At 48.4% G+C, this 17,136-nt stretch overlaps 1 protein-coding gene across 6 annotated transcripts in view; it reads left to right on the top strand.

The window, feature by feature from the left end:
• Positions 1-13,723, top strand: part of LARP1 (La ribonucleoprotein 1, translational regulator) — a 126,560-nt gene extending 112,837 nt beyond the window's left edge. For all 6 annotated transcript variants that reach the window (XM_051844403.3, XM_070076354.2, XM_070076353.2 and 3 more), the window contains 9 exons: positions 1,112-1,504; positions 2,341-2,464; positions 2,565-2,770; positions 3,183-3,289; positions 4,116-4,267; positions 6,164-6,308; positions 9,358-9,467; positions 9,629-9,756; positions 12,690-13,723. In XM_051844403.3, the coding sequence (XP_051700363.2) occupies positions 1,112-1,504; positions 2,341-2,464; positions 2,565-2,770; positions 3,183-3,289; positions 4,116-4,267; positions 6,164-6,308; positions 9,358-9,467; positions 9,629-9,756; positions 12,690-12,899 (1,575 nt within the window). In that variant the 3' untranslated portion in view covers positions 12,900-13,723. The remainder of the gene's footprint in view (positions 1-1,111; positions 1,505-2,340; positions 2,465-2,564; positions 2,771-3,182; positions 3,290-4,115; positions 4,268-6,163; positions 6,309-9,357; positions 9,468-9,628; positions 9,757-12,689) is intronic.
• Positions 13,724-17,136: the final 3,413 nt, after the last annotated feature.

The following is a 17,136-nucleotide window of genomic DNA, read 5'->3' on the forward strand; positions in this document are numbered from 1 at the left end:
AATCCGGCACCCCGACCGGGACTAGAACCCGGTGTGCCGGCGCCACAAGGCGGAGGATTAGCCTAGTGAGCCGCGGCGCCGGCCTGTTGTTGTTGTTGTTGTTTTTGACAGGCAGAGTGGACAGTGAGAGAGAAAGAGAGAGAAAGGTCTTCCTTTGCCATTGGTTCACCCTCCAATGGCTGCCGCGGCTGGAGCGCTGCGGCTGGCGCACCGCGGCTGGCGCACCGCGCCTATCCAAAGGCAGGAGCCAGGTGCTTCTCCTGGTCTCCCATGTGGGTGCAGGGCCCAAGGACTTGGGCCATCCTCCACTGCACTCCCTGGCCACAGCAGAGAGCTGGCCTGGAAGAGGGGCAACCGGGACAGAATCCGGCACCCCGACCAGGACTAGAACCCGGTGTGCCGGCGCTGCAAGGCAGAGGATTAGTCTAGTGAGTCACGGCGCCGGCTTTGCTTACAGAGTTAATACAGAGCCTGGTACTAGTGGGTTCTTGCACATTCATTGAATAGTTGAATACTTGTTGTTGGTAGGTCCTCGTCTAAGTACTAAGGATGAGCTACTTGAGAAAATTTGTGGGAAGATGAATTTAAAAGATGGGTTTATTTTGGTTCAAGAAAATTAGAAATCCATGCATTATGTTTTTATACTGTCATTCCATGTACCTTTGAAGACTGCTTGTATGAATGGATTTCAATTTATTTTGCACCAAAATAAACTTAGCACTTTCGTGCAGCTTTTCAGAGTACCTTTATACAATGTAAGTGGCAGGGACCTGTCTAATGGGTTGCAAGGCAGTGAGCTTCTAGCTTATTGGGAGATACGGAGTAGATAGATGGATGGGTGGGTCAGCCTGAACTTGCTGTGTGCCCATTCCCAGGCTAGCAGCCATCTAGGTTATAAGGGTAAATGAAAGCTCAGTCTTACCTGTGGGATTGTTCACCCTTGAGCAGAGGAACCTGGAGTCCTACAGAACTTTCTTCCCTTCATGAAGCTGACTCCAGGGTGATGTTCCCAGGGCCCTAGCTGTCACAGGCTCATGCTGAAGGGCAGCAGTCCCTGATCCTAGCCCCTCTTAAGTGACGACCTCTCTCCCCTGGTCTGTTTCTGTTTCAGAAGTCAGAAGAGCCCAGATTTACCCACCCGACCTCTCTGCCTCAGCAGCTGCCCTCCCAGCAGCTGGTATCCAAGGATCAGGATGAACAGGAGGAACTGGACTTCCTGTTTGATGAGGAGATGGAGCAAATGGATGGGCGGAAGAACACCTTCACTGCCTGGTCTGATGAAGATTCTGACTATGAGATTGATGACCGGGATGTCAACAAGATCCTCATTGTCACCCAGACACCACCTTATATGCGCCGGCACCCAGGAGGGGATCGCACAGGCAACCATACCTCACGTGCCAAGATGAGCGCTGAGCTGGCCAAGGTCATTAATGACGGGCTCTTCTATTATGAGCAGGACCTGTGGACTGAGAAGTTCGAGCCTGAGTATTCCCAGATAAAGGTGAGGTTCAGACCTCCACTGAGTGTGGGAGCCCTTGTTGCCCATCTGTAGTGTGAAGAGGAAGGCTACCTGGCTTGGCAGGTCCTTCCATTCTAGCCCTTGCGCCCTCATGTGTGAGAGGAGGGTGGTGACGAACCCCTTTCTGGGTCAGAAAGCAACGAGAGCCAGGTAAGCGCTGTCAGTGGTACCTGTCTGTGGACTGCCTGTTGTCCTGCCTGAACATCTGCATTCATTGTTACTGCATATGGCTGGACATTTTCCAGGGACTGGAATAAGGGTTAGATGGTTCTTTTAGTTTTTAGTATTTTTAGTTGTATGTGAAATTTATGAGGCTTTTGAGCTTTCTTGGAGTGTGGAAAGTGGAGAAAAGATACGACATTTTCAAAATTGCTGCTGCCTGGAAGTAATTAGGACATCCTTGTTGTGGGTTTTTAATTTATGAGTATGCATGGTGGTGGGTGGGCTGGGTGAGCCTGTGTAATGAGTAGCAGCAGTGTGTTGGGTGGAGGTGAGGAGACAGAGCCTAGCCACTGAGTGACAAGACAGTGCTAAGAAGGGTGGGAGGCACTTGGAGTGCCTGAGGCAGAGAAGGCAGTGAGTTCCTGGGGAGCTGCTCTCCTGATCCTAGGGAGGGTAAGACAGATGCTAATCCCTTGGGAGTAGCATTCAAAACACCCAAGGAATTGCAGCTGATGAATGGTGGCAGCTGGGGGGCCAGAATTCCACCTGTGTGGGTACAGGAGTTGCCCTCTGCACCTTCCTGCCAGTCTTGATTCCTGAGCAGGTTAGAGCAGCATGCTGACTAACCTCTCTCCACCCATCTGTCTGCTCTACAGCAAGAGGTTGAGAACTTCAAGAAAGTCAACATGATCAGCCGGGAGCAGTTTGACACACTAACCCCAGAGCCCCCTGTGGATCCCAACCAGGAAGTCCCCCCTGGACCACCCCGGTTCCAGCAAGGTGAGGAGTAGACACTTAAGACTTTGGTGTGGGTGAGAGCATCTGTAGTACCCAGACCAGGGCCCTTCCCCTGCTTGCTGATCCATCTTTGTATCTGCAGTTCCCACTGATGCCCTGGCCAACAAGTTGTTTGGTGCTCCTGAGCCCTCCACCATCGCCCGCTCTCTACCAACTACTGTCCCAGAGTCGCCAAACTATCGCAATGCCAGGACCCCGCGCACGCCCCGCACCCCACAGCTCAAAGACTCAAGTCAGACCTCACGGTTCTACCCAGTGGTGAAAGAAGGGCGGACGCTAGATGCCAAGGTGAGGCCCTCTTACTGGGCTCAGAGTCTCATGCCCACTGCCTCCTTCCCCCCTTGCTTGTTTGAGCCAGGTAAGTGCCTCCAAACCTGCTGTGTGTCCTTACGCTGTAGGGCTCACCTAGCATGGAATAACCATATCTTTGAAACAGACTCAAGGGGTGTGGGGACTCGTAGCCATGAAGATGCCTAAGGAGGACTGACCAAGTGTGTGTATTACGGCAAATCACTTCACTCCCAGCCTCTATTTCTTCACTTGTGAATTAGGCATAGCTGTTCCTAGCTTATAGTTGTGTACATTTCGTGGGAAAATAGATATGGCTTGAAAGGGCCTTTGTTAGTCCTGCAAGGGTTAAAATTAATGCTTTTTGGAATGGTATGGGTACAAAGTATAAGTCCTGGACTGATCTTTGCAGATGCCTCGAAAAAGGAAGACAAGACACAGCTCGAACCCGCCTTTGGAGAGCCACGTGGGTTGGGTGATGGATTCCCGTGAGCACAGGCCTCGAACTGCTTCCATCAGGTGTGGGGCAGGAGGGAAGTGGAGCCCAGAATTTCTATGGGATGGATGGCGGGTCGTGAGTGAAATCTGGACTGAGAAGTTGATGGGAAAAAGTAAAGCAAGCCTTATCTGAACCCTGAAGCTCAGTAGTGTGGAACATGTAGTACTCAGTTTGGGAATGGGAAGGCTTCTTTGTGAGGTAGGATTGCAGTCAGTTGAGACCAGACTTTAGAACATTCAGACAGATCACCTCTGACTTGGTTTCTAAAATGGGCATTTGCTGCCTCCCTGCAAGAGGGTAGCCAGGGAGTTGAATGAAAATACATTTTTGGCCCCAGCCTAAATCTGCTGACTGCTTCTAGGGGTAGGGCCCAGATCCTGTAAGGTTTTCAGTGATGTGGCCCCAGTGTTTATTCCTTGGTTGGGGAGCTGCCCATGTACACACTGGTCTCTGCAGAGGTGGCACAGACTGAAAATAGGTATGGTTTCGAGAAAAGTATCAAAGATTTGACCCATATTGATTCATGAAGGAAAGTTAAATGTTATAAGCTATGTAAACTTGGTGGTTAGAAGCCCAGGTTTTGGCAGTAGATCTCTGCCTTTAAATAGCTTTGTAACCCTGCGCAGGTCTTACAGTCTGTTAAGCTGCAGTGACCTCTCTAGAACACTCATTAAGGGTTGCTGCACGGTTAAGCTGATTCATGGATAGAAGTTAAGGGCCCAGTGTAGTACCTGAACTTTCTTGCTGGGGACTCTGTCAAGAGCCTGGATTAGAGAACCTGTGGCATTAGGGTGCGACTGCCGTGGGAACCCAGTAACCAGTGACCGTCTCTTATGGCCTCTGTAGCTCCAGCCCCTCAGAAGGGACACCTGCAGTTGGCAGCTATGGCTGTACCCCTCAGTCACTGCCCAAGTTCCAGCATCCTTCTCATGAGCTGCTCAAGGAAAATGGCTTCACACAACACGTCTACCACAAGTATCGTAGGCGCTGCCTTAACGGTAAGAAGTACAGGGAGATTAGAACCGAGCTGATGAGACGTGTAAGGGCTAGCGGGGTGCTGGATAGAGTTACTGTTTTCAGACCTTAGAGCGAGAAGTGACATGACAGGGTGGCAAAAAGGATTAAAGTTAAATTCTGGCCAGTTGGTTGGAAATGCAGGAAACTAAGGGAATGGCACTCCGAGCGTTCCTCTGCTTCCTTGGTTGTCTTCTGTTGATAGGAAGATGTCAAGCGTTTGTATTTCTGGCAAGATTGCTGACTCCGATGTTGTCCAGAGTGACCCACAGTCCATACCAGAAGAGAGGGTGTGCAGGAGGTGGCTCATACTGTCTCGAACAAGAGTTTTCCGAACTATGGGTTGTGGGACAAACCCAGCCAGCATTCTGGTTTTGTACAGTCCTGGAGCTGAGAACACTTTTTAAACTTTTAATAGGTTATAGAAAAAAGAATTTGGGACAGATTGTATGTTGCCTGCAAAAGCTCAAACAGTTTATTCTGTGGCCCTTTACAGAGAAAAGTTAGCCGACCTCTGCTGTAGAGGATGGTGCAGTAGCTTAATTCTGTCATGTGTTCATTTTTATCATGAAACAAGATGTCTTCTAACTGTAGCTATTTTGATAGGCTGGTTGTGAAGATGCTCAAAACCAATGCTAAAAACCACTCATGGTTATTAACCCACCCCACCTGTTTCCTTTGAGCAAAACATGGCTTGTCAGTTCTGAGTTTATCTTCCTCACTTCCCTCTTCCTTGCTCTGTGTGTAATAACAGCTGTTACTGTATTGAGATGATTCGCATTTTCAACAATCCACCCATTGACATTGTAGAATGCATTGGCTTTTAGTGAATTCACACAGTTGGGTCCATCACCAGAATCAGTCTTAGAATATTTTCCTAACCCTGAAAAGAAACGCCTTCTCAGTTGCTATACACATACACATTCTCCTCCCAGCCCTTGTGAAACTGCTCATCTGCTTTGTGTGTGTGGCTTTGCCTATTCTGGACATAATGCACAAATGGAGTCACACCATCCTTCTTCTTCTGTATGGTTTTTTCTTCTCTTTGAGCATGTTTTCAAAGTACTTCCATGTTGTAAACTGTCAATAACTTCATTCTCTTTTATTGCCAAATCATATTCCATTGTGTGGATAGATAACATTTTGCTTACATATTCCTGACTCAGTGGATGTTTGAGTTGTTTCTGTTTCTTGTCTATGATGAATAATGCTATGCACATTGATACAGAAATTTTCATTTATATCGACTGGGAGGGTAGCATTGTGATTGTATGGTAATGATATTTAACCTGTTGAGGACCTTCAGAACTCTTCCACAGTGGCAGGACGTTTTGTGTTCCTAATAGCAACATGTGAAGGATCTCCTTTCTCCACAGACTCCCAGCACTTACTATTGTCTGGCTTTTTTTTTTTTTTTTTTTTTTTTTTTTTACAGCTATGCCATTCTATTGCGTATGGAATGATTTTGGTTCAAATTTCTTTGGTAGCTAATGATGAGCATTTTTGTGTGCTTATGGGCCATTCATTTATCTTTTGTGGAAAAATGTCTATTCAGATCCTTTTTAAACTGGGGATTGCATTCTGTTCGTGCTCAGCCTTGTTCTCCCTACGCTTCAGAGTGATCTCGGTTGAGCTGAACAGCTAGACTGGCAACCTGGTTCAGAAACTGGTGCCACCTGCTTCTGGCAAGGCTCAGGGACAGACACAAAGCCAGTAGTGCCCAGTAAGTACGTGCTAACTGACAAAAGTGGCAGCTGGTGGGCAAGGGAATTTGGAGGTACAAGAGAAAGAACCAAATGCTGTTGTCCCAAGACCCTTTGTCCTCAAAGCCAGGACAGCTTGACCCTGAGACATATTCTTCATCCTTCCTTCCCCATCAGAGCGGAAACGCTTGGGCATTGGCCAGTCTCAGGAGATGAACACTCTCTTCCGTTTCTGGTCCTTCTTCCTCCGTGATCACTTCAACAAGAAAATGTATGAGGAATTCAAGCAGCTGGCTCTGGAGGATGCCAAAGAAGGCTACAGGTGAGAAGGATTAGAGCAGGGGACTCTGGTGCCTGGGGTGCGTGGGAGGAGTCTGGGCAGGCAGTAGTGAAGAGTCTGCTTCTTGCACTGAAACTGGAAATTTCTTACAGAAGTTTATAGTTCAAATAGTGGGCCCCCAATTTTTTTCTTTGAAATGAATATTGTATTCATATGGCTCAAAGTTAAAGGACTTTAAAATATTATTCTTTCCCCATAGGTAACCAGTATTGTTAGAATCTTGTAGGCCTTTTCTACAAATGCTTTTTATCTCTGTAAGCAAGTATAGAGCCATGTTGTCTCATCACCACTACTCGCCTTGTTTATGCAAAGGTGACCTAGGGGCAGACAGTTAGCCTAGCACGATGCCCAGGTCCCACACTGACGTTCCTTGGTTCAGTCCCTGGTTCTGGCTGCTGACCCAGCTTCTTGCCAGTGAACAACCTAGGAGGCAATGGTGATAGCTCAAGTGATTGGGTCCCTCCTGCCCACATGGAAGACATTGAGTTCCTGATTCCCAGCTTCCTCCCCAGCATGGCCCTGCCCTAGTCCAACTGGAAGAGGCATCTGAACCAGTGCATGGGAGCACTCTCTTGCTCACCCTGTCTCTTTACCTCTCAAATAAATAAAGTAAAACTTTTCCTAAGAAACTTTATAAGGCCTCCTTCCAGATTTTCAAAAAAAAAATGTGGCTCTTTCTGACAAGTTGGAAAGGAGAGCACAGTTTACAGAAGCCTGGAAAGCAGGCAGCAGGTGTGCAGGCTGTGACATCAGTCTGGCCAGCCTCGCCTTGTCTGACCTGATCTAGCGTCTCTAGTGTATTTAGCTTCTCCTGTGAATGCCCTTCAGCGTCTTTTCACTCACAAGCTTGAGCACTTTCCCTCGTACAGAAGTTGTAATGTGGTTTCTGTAGAAAGTTCAGAAAATACAGATAATACGACTTGAGAAATCCAGTCCTCAATGATAAATAACAGATGAACAATTTACAGATTGGTTTACAAAAATGAGATTGTTCTACATGTGCTATGGACATGTCTTTTCTACTTGTTAGTAAATTGTAAACATCTTTCAGTATCCATAAATGTACATTTACACTATACTTGTTAATAATTTGTATCATTCCATTGTATAGATTTACCATGATTTTTCTTTTGTAAAGAGATTTATTTATTTGATAGTAACAGAGGGAGAGACAACAGAGAGAGATCTTCGTTGACTGTTCTATTCCCCAAATGACCGCAATGGCTGGGGCTGATCCAGACCAGAGCCAGTAGCCTAAAATTCCATCTACGTCTCCCCTGTGGGTGACAGGGCCCCAAGGACTTGGGCCATCTTCCGTTGTTTTCCCAGGTACATTAGCAGGGAGATGGGTAATAGTGGAGCAACCAGGACTCAGACCAGCACTGTTAAACAGGATGCTGGCTGCTGGCATTGCAAGTGTTAACCTGCTGTGTTAACCTGTTGTGTTACACTGGTCTCCCTTTTTTTTTTTTCTTTTCTTTTCTTTTTGTTTTTCTAAGGATGCCCACATGCTTTTCTTTTCTTTTCTTTTCAGGATTTTTATTATTTATTTGAGAGAGAGAGAGGGAGAGACAGAAAAGTCTTAAATTTGCTGGTTCACTCCCCAAATGGCTGCAATGGCCAGAGCTAGGCTGATCCAAAGCCAGGAGTTTGTTGCAAGTCTCCCACGTGGTTGCAGGGGCCCAAGCACTTGGACCATCTTCTACTGCTTTCCCTTGCCATAGCAGAGAGCTGGATCAGAAGAAGAGCACTGGGACTCTAACTGGTGCCCACTGGGGATGCTGACGCTGAAGGCGGAGAGTTAGCCTACTACACCATAGCTCTGGGCCCTCTTTCTTTATTTTTAATATTTATGTATTTTTTATTTGAAAGGCAAAGTGACAGAGTTAGAGAAAGCTTGAGATCTTCTTTCTACTGGTTCACTCCCCAAATGGCCACAGCAGCCTGGGCTGGGCCAAGCTAAAGCCAGGAATTCCATCCAGGTCTCCCACAGGGGTTGCAAGGGTTTAGCTATTTGAGCCACTGTCTGCTTCCTTCCCAGGTGCATTGGCAGGAAGCGAAGCAGCTGGTACTCAAAGTAACTTTCTGATAGGGGATACGGGTGTCCTTAATGGCAGCTTACCTCGCTGCCCCAGTACCCACCCATGGTTTTTCTTCGGTGTTGTTAGACACTTACATTTTGTTTAATAATACTACTATGAACATTTTTGTTCATGTGTGAAATAGTATTTAATTTATTTGAAAGGTAGAGTTAGAGAGAAGGAGAGACAGAGAAAGATATCTTCCATCTACTATTTCACTCGCCAGATGGCCAAGACTGGGCCAAGCCAAAGAGAGAAACATCATCCTGGTTTCTTATGTGGGTGGCAGTGCCCCAACCACTTGGGCCATGTTTTGCTGCTTTCCCAGGCACATTAGGAAGGAGCTGGATCAGAAATGCAGCAGCCAGAACCTGAACTGGTACCCATGTGGGGTGCCAGCCTTGCAGGCAGTGGTTTAACCTGCTCCTGCTGAATCAGAACACCTACCCCTGTGTGTAAAATCTTATTAAGCATTTTGGTCTTTTTACTTGGCATATGCTCCTAGGAATAAGGTGTCTTGAAGTCAGATAAATAAATAAACCTGCTAACTGGCATGTAGTGGCTATGCAGAGCACTGATTCTGGAGATTAATATTTTTTTTCTATAAAGGGGCAGACAATAAATCTGTTTGGCTTGGTTGGCCATAAGGTCACTGTCATAACTATTCAGTTCTGCTCCTATAGCAAAAAGCAACCAGAGGCACTGTAAACAAATACATGTGAACAGATGTGGGTTGGGGACAGAAAGGGTTTGCTGACTAGAAACATTTAATGCTAGACACTCTTAGACTGGCTTCAAATGTTGGCCATCTTTAAGCCTATATGCTGTTTTCTCAGAATGAGAGTAATGCACTATTTAAACTGATTGTTCCTCTTACACAGGAACATTATCCATTTTGCGGAGAAAACCTTGCACCTTGATTTCACTGATGAATGTTCTGTGTTCTCCAGATATGGTTTGGAGTGCCTTTTTCGCTACTACAGTTACGGCCTGGAAAAGAAGTTTCGGCTGGACATATTCAAGGATTTTCAGGAGGAAACTGTGAAGGACTATGAAGCTGGTGAGGGCAAAGCTGGATCTCCGTGAATTCTGGTCACCCAAGCCTTTGTCCTGTCTCCGGATCTTAGTGGGGTCTTCTGTGTGTCGTTCCACACCTCCTTCTGTTAGCCTCATCTTCACCAACCCTGCTTCTCCCTACCTTTTTCTCTTCTTTCCCTACAGGCCAACTGTATGGGCTGGAGAAATTCTGGGCCTTTTTGAAATATTCCAAAGCCAAAAATTTGGACATTGACCCCAAACTGCAAGAATACCTCGGCAAATTCCGACGTCTTGAAGACTTCCGAGTGGATGTAAGTAAAAATCTGTTTTCTGGAAGTCCTGCTTTTCCTTTAAAGAAGTTGGACCAGGAATTGGTATACTAGGGTTCTGATCCCATCTGTGCCACCAGCTTGGGACCATTTTTCCTGCGCCGCCCCCCGCCAGTTTGGGCTGCAGTTTTTTTCTGTGTCTGGTGTGTGTGTGTGGTGGTGGTGGTGTGGTATGGAGGGGGGGGGGGGGGGGCGATGTCCTTCCCCTCCAATCCCAGCACCCTCCTTGCTGTGGACTGGTTGGTCGAGATGGGTACCCGCGTAATGTATGTGCTCTCTCTGGCAAAGGCCACTTCCAATCCCGCAAGTTTGTTAAGTGATAGCTGTGTCTCCATCCATCTTCTTGCAGCAGTGCCTCAACAGTGACATCCAGTGGTGGGTCTGAGCTGTTGTATCAAGGGAGGATGGTTGGGTAATTTGAGCAGATACTAATGAGGTGTCTCTGTGCTAGGTGCTCTAGGAACTCCAGAGAACAGGGAAAGGTGTTTTTTTTTTTTTTTTTTCCTTCCAAGAGTTTTTAATGTGGTAGAGCTCTCTTTAGTCATCTTACTCCTTTCAAAACTTTTATAACAAAAAGGAAAATAGAAATAAATGGCAATGCTATTCCATTTATTGTTTTCCTTTTTTAAATTTTTTTAAAAGATTTATTTATTTATTTGAAAGAGTTAGAGGAGAGGCAGAGAGAGAGAGAAAGGTGTTCCATCCACTGGTTCACTCCCCAATTGGCCACAATGGCCGGAGCTGCGCTGATCAGGAGCCAGGAGCTTCTTCTGGGTCTCCCAAGTGGGTGCAGGGGCCCAAGGACTTGGGCCATCTTCCACTGCTTTCCAGGCCATAGCAGAGAGCTTGATTGGAAGAGGAGCAGCCAGGCCTTGAACCAGCACCCAAAAGGGATGCTGGCACTTCAGGCCAGGGTGTTAACCTGCTGCACCACAGCACCGGCCCCTTTTTGAGATTTTTTTTTTTTAATAGCAGAGACCTAAGGAACAGTTTTGTTTTGTTTTGTTTTAACTTTATCTTATTTATTTGAGAGGGTGATCTTTCATTTCTTAGTTTATTCCCCAAAAGGCCTCATCTTCTGGGTCTGGGTCAAGCTAAAGCCAGGAGGTCCATCCAGACATAAAATCAGGCATGTTGCTTTACCAGATTCACTAGCCAGTGGACTAGATTGGAAGTAGAGCAGCTGAGACTTGAACCATGACTCATGAAATACCAGCATCGCAGATGGTGGCTTAACCTGCTGTGCCACAATGCCAGCTCCACATTTATTATTTCAAAATTAGCATTTCTTGAGTGTTTACCATGTGCCGGACTTTTCTGAAGCCGCTGCTTATAACTACAGTATAAAGATGAGCCTGCAGCACTGTGGCGTAGCCATTAAAGCCGCCGCCTTCAGTGCCAACATCTCATATGGGCACCGGTTCAAGTCCCAGCTGCTTCACTTCGAGTCCAGCTTTTGTCTGTGGCCTTGGAAAGCAGAAGAAAATGGCTCAAGTCCTTGGGTCCCTGTACCCACATGGGAGACCCATAAAAGGCTCCTGGCTTCGGATCGACGCAGTTCCAGCTGGTACAGCCAACTGGGGAGTGAGCCAATAAATATTTAAGAAAGAAAAGAAAAAGATGAGCCTAGGGGCTGGTGCTTTGGCACCGGTTAAATCTGCAGTGCCAGTATCCCATATGAACACTGGTTCAAGTCTCAGCTGCCTGCTTATGTGCCTGGAAAAACAGCAGAAGATGGCCCACGTCTTTAGGACTCTGCCATCCACAGGAGAGACCCAGGTGGAATTCTGGGCTCCTAGCTTCTGCCTGGCCCAGCACAATGCATTGTGGCCATTCAGGGAGTGAACCAATGGATGGAAAAATCTCTGTCTCCCTCTGCCTTTCGAATAAATAAATCTTAGAAAGAAAAAAGACAGTCTGATTTTCTTCCCTCCTTAGGTGCTCCTGTTCTTGAGAAACAGGCAGGTTACAAGTGCAGAGAACTCTCATGATAGGTGGACTTGTTAGGGTGAAACAGAAGGACCCAGCATTGGTGCTCACAAAGGAAGGGAAATGTCCCTGAGGTTAGAGAACCGTTGGCAGCCACAAGGTCGGACTGGGTCATGGTGTGCTGCTTGGGTCAGTGTCCTTTTCGGCACCAAGAAGGAGTGAGGTGGTCCCTAGAAACATCTGGGCCTTGGGAGCTGCGACTTCTGGGCATCCTCAGGCCTCATTCTACACATCGCTTCCTAAGCCAGAACCCTCCCTCAGGGTTTTGGTCCTAGGTGAACCCAAAATTTTTTTAAAAAAATTTATTTATTTGACGGTCAAAATTACACAGAGAGAGGAAAGGCAGAGAGAGAGGTCTTTCATCCGCTGATTCACTCCCCAGTTAGCTGCAATGGCTGGAGCTGAGCCGGTCCAAAGCCAGAAGCCAGGAGCTTCCTCTGGGTCTTCCATATGGGTGCAGGGGCCCAAGGACGTGGGCCATCTTCTGCTGCTTTCTCAGGCCATAACAGAGAGCTGGAATGGAAGTGGAGCAGCTGGGACTCGAACCGGTGCCCATATGGGACGCTGACACTACAGGCAGCAGCTTTACCCACTATGCCAAAGCACTGGCCCCAAACCTAAATTTTGTCTTTGCCAGCTACCAGCTGTGGAACCCTGGGAAAATTATTTTTCTGTGCTTTGCTTTCCTTATGTGTAAAATTAGACAATTATGTATACATCAAAAGGTGATGAGGACCCTGTGAGAGAACATTTGTAAAACAGCACCCTGCTGGGTGTGGAGAAAGGCTTACTGGCTGGTAATTCCTTTCTGAGTCTAAACCACTTATCTGTATTTGGAAGTAGAGAGTGGATCTCTTGACAGCCATGGCAAGGAAGGAATTAGGGGTTGTACCCCCAATCACCTGTGACTCCCTCCTCTGTTGCAGCCACCCATGGGTGAGGAGGGCAACCACAAGCGACACCCAGTGACAGCAGGAGGTGGTGGCGGAGAAGGCAGGAAGCGGTGCCCTTCACAGTCTTCCAGTAGGCCTTCCACCGTGATCAGCCAACCCCTTACTCCACCCACCGGCCAGCCTACGCGGGAGGATGCCAAATGGACAAGCCAGCACTCGGATACACAAACTTTGGGAAAGTGAACAGCCCTTTAGTCCTGGGGTTGGGGGGGAGGGGGAAGAGGTGGGGTGGGGCAAGAGTCCATGGGGGTGCCCAGTCCCAGGAGAGGGGACAGAGAAGGGACAGGCCTGGAGATGTGAGGACGGCCTTCATGCTGAGTAGCAACACGATTTGGGCTATTTGAGGTCCCCCTGGGCAGGAGCCTCCACGTAACCCCTTCCCTCCTCTCTCCATGACTCTTCACATCCTAGCTTCTTCTAAGGGGGGGGAGGGAAAGGGGGGAGATTTTTTTTATATATATATTATATATATATATATATCAAGTTTTAAATTATTGATAGTTTGTCTGGATTACCAAAATCACTTTGCAGTCCTGCCCGCGGCTGGTAGGCCGCAGCCCTGGTCCTACCCACCCCCAGCTCCTGCTGTCCCCCTCAAGCCAACTATGCAGCCCACAAGAAGGCCCCTGTGGGCCCCGTCGCCTGGCACTGTCCCACAGAAGGCTCTGGCAGTGCCCCTGGGCCCCTGGAGCCGCCAGCCCCTGGATCATCTGGGGTTTACCGTCACCATGTTCTCTCCCTACCATGCCCTTCTGCCATCTTCTGGGAGAAGGAAACCAAAGGATCTACAAGTGGGAGTGGGGAAGCTCTCAGCATCTCCATTCCTCTTCTACACGCCCCTTACTCCCCAGCCCAGAGAGACGCTGCTCATACCAGAAAAGACTATTGAAAGATGATTTATTTTATTTTTCTCTGACCTTTCCATCCTTGGGAAAATGGAAAAAAAGAAAAAAAAGACAAAAATCGACCATAAAAGACCAAAAAAAGAAAAAAAGAAAAAAAAATAAGATCAGAAAACCCCCACCTAATCCACAGAAAGTGATGTCTTTCCCCTCTCCTTGGAATTTTTTTTGTTTGTTTTGTTCTTGGAAATAATATTTTTTTAAAAGTTGCCTTATTGTGGAGCGGGAATCTGAAATAATACCCGAATGCCTGTTTTCCTTGGTGGAGTCCACCTGAAGAGCTCCCACCTTCTCTGGATGTGCCTGGGCTTGGACTGGCTAGAATCTTTCTCTGGACTGAGTTGCATGTACAGTGCCTCCTGCCTGGAGGCAAGAGAGTTGGCGGCGGCTCGCATCAGAGTCCTGCCCAAAATACCCCTGCTGTTGCATCGTTTGAAGCTGACGTCCTGTGTCTGTACACTGCTGCCACTGTCGTGTCCTCGCTCTGCTTGCTGTTGCCTCACGCCAGGCCCCGGCCTGCCGTGACACCCTTCATCCTACCCTTGGAACCCTGAGGCCAAGTTTGCTTCAAACTGTTGGAGAACAGAGTTGGCCTGGCTCCGGAACACATGTGTCCTCAGCAAGGACTCGTCTCACCCGCCCCACAGGGGATAGGCGAACCCCGGCAGCTGAGGCTCAGAAATGTTTCTTGTGTTGCTTGAAAGATCTGAGACCTCACGGAGGCTTTGTCTCATCGCAGCCGGAGAAAGATGCCATTCTCCTGGGTCTGGGGGTCTCCTCATCTCGCATTCCCCTCTGCAAGCCATCTCTGCCCACCCTCCGAGTGAGCCGGCCCGGGAGCAAGAGATGAGGAGGTGCTGGGGGCTGGGGGGAACCCTGCCCATTGGTGAAGCCCTGTGGCAGGAAGGTATATGTGGACATAGAGTATACCTGACTTCTCTTCTCCAGCCACTGACTGCCTGGGCTGGGCCGTGAATGACAGTGGAAAGGCTGGAGTCTGCTGTCGTCAAAAACTAGGGAGGGTGATAAAGGACTGATCCACGCAGCCTGGCACATGTGTTGGGTATGGGTGTGACTGTTCACCCAGTGGGAACTGGGCAAGGAGAAGAGTGTGGTCTCACTGCTCAGCTGCTGAAACTGTTGGCCTTGCTTTTCAGCTGGTTCTCTGTTGGGCCCGAAGGTCAGGAGTAGGAGACGGTATCCCAGGCTGACAAGGGCTTGCCCTCTGTCTCGAAGGGCACGGTGTTGCCTTAGCCTGCACCCTCCCCCACCTCTGCCCTCCAGGTGGTTAGTACAGGGACCCAGTTGTCTGATGGGTGTCTGGTCTTGGCTACTGCGGTGGGAGCTGAGGCCTGTCCCTCCCCAGCCTGGTGCCTCCCCGACATGGTACCAGACACTGGTCTCTTGGACCCTCTCCTTGAGCCCCCCTCCCCTTTTGTCCCCCTCCAATCCCTCAGCCCTGTACTGTATCCAGCACCACAGCAACCTCAGTGTTTGGCCTCTGCCGGGCATGGGGGCACAAGGAAGCTTTGGGATGTGGAAAGGCTGTTCTGCAGAGTTGACCCCCAGGCTAGGGGGCTGCCATCCTCTCCCCAGTCCTCCACAGACACCACTGGAAGAGGAAGCCCCTTAGGAGTGGGAGGTGAGGACTTCATCTCAACATAGGCTGAGGGAGGGGAGGGGCTGTTTTCTTTCTTTCTTTCTTTTTGTAACATGTTAGGAGTTAATGTTGCAAAGAGTAGTTTACATCTTCACTTTCTGAAGACACTTGAATTTAGGACCGATGTATCTGTGACTAGCATGCCAGGAGTGGCAGGGGCCGGCAGGCCTGGCCACTTTACACCCACCGTCCTCCCCCGTGGGGGCCCAGCACCTGAGACACAGAACGACAGCCTGCTCACCCCTCTGTCCATCCCACGACCCTCAAGGCTGGTCCATGCCTACATGACCTTTGGGCTCCAAACATCAGAAGGTCTGTGTGCCTCCGCCCTATTAGGGCAGATCTCCTTGCCCCGCCGTGAACCCGGGAGACAGAGAATGGCCACCGGCTCCTGCCCCAGCCTGGACCCCTGGGGCTCACAGGTGCTGAGCCCCCCATCAAAGTTGTTCAAACATTTTTGTTTTGTTCCATTGTAGCTCTTTTTTTTTTTTTTTTTTTTTTTTTTTTTAAAAAAAAACACACCCTTTCCTGATGATTGATTTCCAAAAGAAAGTAAGCTGCTCAAAAGGCCCTAGAGTGGGATGGAGGGGCAAGAAGACGGCGGGGTGGGGGTAGGGTGCCCCAAGCCTGAGTGAGGCAGATCCAGCTCATTGGGCACCCTCAAGAATGGGACCCTAAACTGTCTCCTGTGTGGAAGGGTCCGTGTGTTCTCCCCAGCCCGGTCTGCTCCTCCTCCAGCCATGTTGATGGCAGAGGCAGAGAAGATAAGAACTTACAGCCCATTTCTCACTGGAGAGGAAAACTTGTCATCTGGCTTTGCAGAGAAGGTTCCACCTTATGCTCGTAGAACATTCTCTTTACCATGTGCTAGGATATCACATTCAAAAGGACAAAAAAAATGTAAAGTACTTGAATGAGCTTGTATTATAACATTAATATTATTGAGAGTATCTGCTTTCCAGGCTGAAGTGATTCATTCATTATTCTAGTCCTGCTTTAGTCCTTTGTAATTTGTGGTAATTATGCTTTTCTTTTTAATACAAAAAAATGTATAAAAATAAAAACTTGAAAAGGCAAAATACTGGCTGGTCTCCCATCTGGGCGTCGCTGTCGGGTGTGAGACATGGAGCCCAGCCCTCAGGGGAGCTCTGCCATTGGGCTCACAGGGAGTTGCCCAAGGTAGGGGCTCCTTACAGAGCTTTTAAGGTGACAAGTGCATCCAGGTGACCTCCTCGTTGGTCTTTTGAGCTTCTACCAGCCTTGAATTCAAGTGCACCTGTGTCTTCAGTGAGACGCAGGGACCATGGCCAGTGCCGCAGCAAGCAGAGACCAGTGCAGCAATTTGAGGATTTCAGCCTGCTTCATGGATCCCAGTTTCCCAGCCTGTGGTGTGATGCTGTGCGTGGTGGATCTGCACAGACTCTCCCACAGGGTTAGGAAGGCGTAACGGTGAACATTGTAGCCTGGGGGAGCCCCCACAATGTGTGGTTACAGAGCTACCGGTGTGGCCTTTGCTTATTTGACAGCTGTTTATCTCCAATACCTGGCACTTCCTATTAGAAATGTTCTTTTGGAGAGTTTTTTCACTGTCCTTCTGATGAGCAGGTACTTCAGTGTCAGCAGTGGCCTCTGTAGGCCACAGGAGAGTTAAGCAGTGGTCAGGGCATCAGTGGACTGATTGGTACCTTGTGAACAGACATGCCAGTTAACTCAATCTCACTTCTACCTGTTCCTGTTAGAAATGGCTAATGAAAAAGGCTACTGGTATCTGATGGCAGTGCCAGATGGAATGGTCAGGAGTGTTAGAACAAGTCTTTGTAGCAAAACAAACTGGAGTATCTGCTGGTATTATATGGAG

Source organism: Oryctolagus cuniculus, chromosome 6 (assembly GCF_051225735.1).
Source record: "Oryctolagus cuniculus isolate XC-2025 breed Fujian yellow rabbit chromosome 6, ASM5122573v1, whole genome shotgun sequence".
NCBI classification, from domain to species: domain Eukaryota; kingdom Metazoa; phylum Chordata; class Mammalia; order Lagomorpha; family Leporidae; genus Oryctolagus; species Oryctolagus cuniculus.